The sequence below is a fragment of the Gavialis gangeticus genome, unplaced genomic scaffold, assembly GCF_001723915.1.
Source record: "Gavialis gangeticus isolate Ggan-Ray unplaced genomic scaffold, GavGan_comp1, whole genome shotgun sequence".
Taxonomy (NCBI): domain Eukaryota; kingdom Metazoa; phylum Chordata; order Crocodylia; family Gavialidae; genus Gavialis; species Gavialis gangeticus.
This window is the reverse complement of record NW_017729011.1, coordinates 4,325,926-4,332,379: the sequence shown is the minus strand read 5'-3', so window position 1 is coordinate 4,332,379 and position 6,454 is coordinate 4,325,926. Positions and strand designations below refer to the sequence as shown.

At 49.2% G+C, this 6,454-nt stretch overlaps 1 protein-coding gene across 4 annotated transcripts in view; it reads right to left on the bottom strand.

Moving 5' to 3' along the window:
• Positions 1-6,454, bottom strand: part of NSMF (NMDA receptor synaptonuclear signaling and neuronal migration factor) — a 64,658-nt gene that overhangs the window by 49,632 nt on the left and 8,572 nt on the right. For 3 of the 4 annotated variants that reach the window (XM_019510412.1, XM_019510413.1, XM_019510414.1), the window contains exon 2: positions 3,759-3,820. The exons of the other annotated variant lie outside the window; for it this stretch is intronic. In XM_019510412.1, coding sequence (XP_019365957.1) covers positions 3,759-3,820 — 62 coding nt within the window. The remainder of the gene's footprint in view (positions 1-3,758; positions 3,821-6,454) is intronic. 4 annotated transcript variants of the gene reach the window in all.

Here is a 6,454-nt window from a genome sequence, read left to right as displayed (position 1 = left end):
GGGTCCACAAATGAAAAAGGGTTGAAAACCACTGTGTTAGTGGGGGTTGTTCAGGTTTGGGGTTTTCTGTTTGTTTTGTGGGGGGAGGATTTGTATGATTAGTAGCATCAAGTTGGCTTGTTTTGTCTGCCTGTTCTCTCCAGTTCTATGTAATTTGCTACTGTTTGATGTTCCCTTTAATAAAAGCTTTATTTTTGAGTTCCATCTTCAAACTAGATTATTAAAAATTTGTTCTCCGCCTACTTGCACAGCCGTGCTACCCTCCCCCACCAGGCAAGGCTGCACCGCTGAGAAAAGTCACAGGCATGACAGACAAGGCACGGCACTCAGTGCTCTGCTAAGGCCTCCCACTCCCTCACAGCACGACGGCAGGCTCTGATCATGACCCCTGTGTCAGGCTGCTAAAATTCTGCAGTCGCTCCACTTCCACTTGATATCCCAAAGCCAGGCTTCTGCTCGGGCCTCACATATATTGGGCAACTACCGCGGGGTACTTTCTCTGAGCTCAAGCCTTGTCATGAGACATCTCCAGTGCTCCTTCAGGTGCCCAAAGATCCAGTTAAGCTTCTCTTTGCTGCTGTCCAAATTACCATATTTCATGGTGGATAGGTCAACGTGGTAAGTCAACCCCTTTTTTTTACCCAAAAAGTTAGGAATTTTGTAGATCCAGTGTATAAGTCAACCTAACTTTTTTGGATCAGAAATATGGGGTGGACTTATACCAGCCCCTGTGCACCCTCACTGTGGGCCTGGCACCCAGGGGGTGGACACGTGCCACAGTGCCACCCACAGGGGATGGGGCCAGGCTTGGTGCTTGGCTGGAGTGGACCTATCTCCTGCGAGCGGAGCTGCCTGGGCTGTGCCACAGAAGCCCAGCACCGCTCACATGAGTTAGGGCTGTGTTAGCCAAGCACCAAACCTAGCCCTGTCTGCTGCGAGTGGCAATGCCGAGTGCCGAGCCCAGCCCCATCCCCTGTGAGCAACGCCAGGCTCGGTGCTTGGCTGGTGAAGCTGGGCTTGGTGCTTGGCAGCACCACTCGCAGCAGATGGGGCCAGGCTCGTTGCTCGGCTGGTGCAGCTCAAGGAGCAGCGCTCACAGGGGATGGTGCCGTGCTAGCTGAGTACCAAGCCCAGCCCCTGTCCCCAGCCCCTGCAAGCAGCGCTGGCACCCCGTCTCCTGAAAGCGATACTGCCTGGGCTGCGCCAGCCAAGTCCAACCCCATCCTCTGCAAGTGGCACTGCTGAGTGCCAAGCCTGGCCACACCAGCCAAGCACCAAGCTCAACACCACTTGCAGGGGACAGGACTGGGCTTGGCACTCAAGACTGGCACCACTCACAGGGGATGGTGATACAATATATAAGTCAAAGTTGAATTTTAAGAGTTAAAAATTGGACTTCAAAACTTGACTAACACACCGTGAAATACAGTACCTGTGTATGGCTTTGTGAGCCAGGCAGAGGAGGGAAGACTGGGTCTCCCAAAATGATCCTGGGAATTTCAGTATCCCAATCTGAAAGATGTTTCCTGCTTTCAGCTTTTGGAAGAGGCCTATGTGCCTGAATATGCAAGCGCTGTGTACCTGTCCTGACCAGTCGACATTAGTGTTCATAAAACAGCCCATGTGATCAACCACTGCCTGCATCAGCACGGAGATAACTGATGTGCTCAGAGACTATGTGGGATGACACCAGACAAGGTACATGGGTTCATTCTCCTGCGCCACCCTAGTCCAGGCAACCCAACCCTTGAAACAGTGTTTCTCAACCTTTTAAGTAGCAAGTACCCCCTAACTTCTGAAAATGTTAATAAGCACCCCAACACTCAATTTTCCAGGGGATTTTATATTTACAGACTAATGTGTGCCATATGTTGGAAGAAGGGCTGTGTATATAAGGCTGTGATATGACAGATGTCTGATCTGGTGCGGGTAGGGTTGCCACCTTTTACACCAGGAGTGTACAACTCCAGTATGTACCTGGGCTAGAGGTGAGGTTGGCCAAAGCTAGGAGAGCTGAACCCCAAATTATTACTGGGGGAGTTAAAGCGCTGCACAATGCGTGATGCACTAAATTTTTTTGTCATAGTTTTGAGAGGAGGAAGGGGTGAGAGAGATAGGAAAAGCGGGTGAGAGAGAGCATGTTGGGATACCTGCATACCCCCTGCCTGTGTCTCGCAGACCCCCAATCCCAACTGAGGTTTCTGGGTACTGCCACCACAGATGGAGAAACTATGCCTTGAAACACCCCCATTACCTTCTCCATATGGCTTAGGGGTGGCTGGCTACCATATCCCATAATTCCTTCCTCCTGGCCACAGTTCATTGCATTGGGCAGTGCCCCGAGAGTCTGGGATGCCTTCACAATCAGCCCACAAAGCTGCTCATGGAAAGGATACGCAGCCCCAGCCTAACACAGGGATGAGTACGTGCTCCAGCAGATTAGCAGTGTCAGCTGCTTTGAACTGGCAGAACCACTGTCTGCAAAACTCTGGATGTAGACAAGACCTCAGCCTACTCCTGTGCAACTGAAACATCTGACAGGCAGTGTGTGAAGGCTGCGTGAGTCATCAATAGCTGCTTCCCATATCTCAAAAATACCTGTGGCTTAATCAAGAGTGTAGGGGGGAACGGTACTATGAAACATAACATTTCTCTTAGTTTACGGTTTATCACAGCCAGCCTCTCTTTAAAATTGGTTATGGTCCAGTGAGCGAAAGTGCATAAATAGCAACAATACTGCTTGTAAATGTCACTTCAATAGAATGTAATAAAAATCCTCCCCGCTGCTGTTTCTTTTGTTGTACCAGCCGCTGGAACCAAACAATAAAGCTGTGCGGACAGCTCACCTGTATCACAATGTGCCTTCAATTGTTGCACCGATCCTAAGAGTTTCACTCATTTTTAATGGACTGCCAGCTTTTCAGGCCAGAAACTGTCTCTTACTGCACATTTGGACAGTGGCCTGCACATCAGGGCTCTAATCCCAACTGAGGTTTCTGGGTACTGCCACCATATAGATGAAAAATAATAAACCAAGCATCAGCATAATGTCATAGGTTCTTATAGCAGAGAGCTTGCAGGTCTTACCAGTGAGGGCTCTTACATTAAAACAGAAAGATATGAGCAGAGAATAGAGCCGCGTAAATGGCATATGCAAATGCAAAGGGCACAACCCTGCAAAGTGCTCAGGACTTTGGATCCAATCCAAAGCATGTGTGTGTGACATGTTAGCTAATATTTATTACAACTCTACTGAAGACAAGTCAACTCTAATTTAAATCCTTTAGTCAAGATGAACTCTAGAGGAGTCAGTCTAGAACTACAGGGGTTACCACAACTAGGCCACTTGGATCTTCACTAATTACAATGGGATTTTAACAGAGGTTATTTAAAACATATTAATTACACCTGGCAGTGAAAGCGAGTTTAGTCTCTTTACGCACAATAGTTTGCCCTCTCTGCTGAGAGTCTTTCCAAGGGAAGCCAGCTGTGGTGGTGTTTTCATGACACAGCTCCTGTCCAGTGAGCCTTGAACATACATCCCAACTTAGCATCCATGTGTTGCCAAATTAACTGCTTTCTCTTTTAACCTTTTTTTTTAATGTTCTTGAACTGGAGGTTCAGAGGATGAAGGGCTTTGCTATCAGATGCTGACAGCCCATATGGACTTCTTGTGCTACATGCTTTATTTCAGTCTACTACAATGCCTGAATGCCATCTATTATACCGACATGAAGAGCACAAACAGTTTTTCTTACCTGAGCCGTTTCTGCTTTCAGGATGGTTTTGTGAAAGATATTCTCCGAAAGCCCTTGCTGCTCTGAGCATCCAAATGTCATGGAACGTAGTGAGGCAGAGACAGAAAGAGATGAGGTAATGTTAGCAAGAGCAAAAGCAATTCCTAGATTTTTATTAGTCCTGCTTCCCAAAAGTACCATCTTTTCTTTGTCCAGCTCCAATCAATGCAAGCACAAATGCAATTCTGATTTCTAGAAAGGCTTCCCACTCTGCTGGACCTCACCTTTTACCCGACTGGAACATCTTTCCAGGTGGAAGCCCAGCTCCCATTCAGTCCCTAACCTCTTTCCAGAAACAAAGGAACTAGTTGATGTGAAATATGTCCTTGTTTTTTGTAGACACCTGCTCACAAAGAATGGTACCTCACTGACTCATTTCACAGAGAAGCTGCCATTGCCCAGAGCCAGTAACAGCTATAAGAGTCCAACTCACTCCAGCAGTCCAGTGCACACAGCTTCTGCAGCCCAATTCCAACCCTCACAGCAAACCAACCCTTCTTCCCTTTTTCTAAACCACTCAGGAGGCAAGTGGCCCTTGTTTCTGCTGTATGAACAGCCATGTGTTCATTCACCTTCTCCCATGTTCCGCGTGCTCTGGCATTCCCTAGGCAGGCTCCTTGGAGAGGCAAATAAGACCAATAACAAAAAACAAGGATGTGATGACCAGGGAAATCATCCGTTTCCAATCAAAAAGTAACAAAGTAGAGAGATGGGCTGCCCTGGGGAGAATTCTCTAGGGGGGGACACTTAACAGGTGCCGACATAGAAGGAGCAGTAAAATGGCACGTCTCCTTCCCCACACAGAATCTTTACCATGGTGGAAGCAGCTCCGAGGTGCCCAGCCTTAGGAGCTCGGTAGGCCCAGCTCCACACGCAGTAGTGTAGCTGAGGAATTATAGAAAATTAGAGTTGGAAGGGACCCAGGAGGCCATCTAGTCCAACCCCCTCCTCAAGCAGAACCATCCCCAAATAGATCATCCCAGCCAAGGCTTTGACAAGCTGGGTCTTAACAACCTCCAGGGGCAGAGATTCCTCAGCCTCCCTGTGTAACCTGTTCCAGTGCTTTACTGCCCTGCTAGTGTGGAAGTTTTTTCCTAAAATGTAGCCTAAGCTTCCCTTGCTGCAACTTAAGACTATTGCTCCTTGTTCTGTCATCTGCCACCACTGAGAACACTAAAAATGGTGGGGGGGATGGTACCCCCACCCCTGGGGAGGTTTTGGCAGGTGCAGCCCTGCACCCAGTAGTGTATCTGAGGGCTGAGTAAATGGGGCAACAGGGGAGGTTCCCAGGGAGCCCATGCCATGGGGCTGTGCAGCTGGTGTGCAGTGAGCCTGGTCCCCAGCAGTAGCAGCCTGAGCCCATGCTGCAACAGCAGAGCTGCAGCAGTAGCAGCTGCCTCCAGAGTGTGGCGAGCTAGGGCAGGTAAGACTCCACTCTCACCCTCAACTGTGCTCTCCATGGACAGCAAAATTCCCATTCCCTGCCCCAGGTGAGGAAGGAGTTCACTACGCCTCTAACTTCAGAGGTGCCTGACTTCTAGTAAGCATCTCTCTGTCTGAAGGTCAAGCTGCGCTTGCTGCCGTGAGAGGCTGCCCATGGGAACAGCAGCCATTCTGCCCAGATCTCCAGTCACTCCCTCACCTTCATCTATTCTGCCACCTGCCACCTGTCAGGCAGTGCCTTACAATGCCCTTTTGCACCCCCTCTCCCCCCTGACCTGTGTAGCCAGGAGTTTTCTTCACTGTACATATTCGCGGCCCTTTGAAGGAGTGAGTGCTGGCAGAGTCAGGGTATACTTACACAGGGTGCCTGGTATAGATAAGAACAGAAAGACCCATTTGTCATCCACAGAGAATATTGCACTGTGAGTGGAGACAATCACAGCAATAAAGGAGAGAAGCAATTTAATCTCTTGGGGACTAACAACTTCAGCATTACTGGATGCAAAATGTGCTGAGCTGCAGCAGTGATGCCATTTGTGTCAGGTCTGCGCTTTGTTTAGCTCTCTGTGTGGTTTTAGAGAGGATATATGCAGTGTTAAGGCTTTAATATTTCTATCCCAGACACTTGCCTCACACCAAGCCAGACTGTATCTCAGCAGCTCTCCCCCAAGTACTTCCCTACCCCTCTGGAGTGCACCCTACAGCACTGTCTTCTGCACGCCTCTGGTACAGATGGGAAGGCAGTTCAGTAGCTCTACTTGGCACGGTGTACCTCCAAAGCAAGAAAATGGAGGAACTGTTACCATGGCTGGCTACGCATGAGGGACACAAGCACCCAGGTTCCTTTTGCTTTCTTCCATTCCTCCTGCTCGCACCCGGATGCCAACCATAATCTGGCCCTGCCCTATACAGTTTCAAACCTAGAAACCCAGTTCTGGGAGCCTTACCCATACAAACAGCCCTTGCTTCCTTAGCTGCAATGGAATTACTCATGATCAAGGGACACTGGTTTGCAGCACTGTTCACATGCACATAACAAGGCACCTCTAGGTCTGCAATAAAGTCTAGGTGGGGCAGAGGGGTTGGGTTAATGGATGGGGTCAAAATTGCTTCATCGAAATTGATCCAGGTAAAGACAGTCCCCTGTGACTGCTCATGTGAGCTATCAATTAGCAGCTGTTGTTATGATGGGGGGGGGGGGGGGGGGGGGGGGG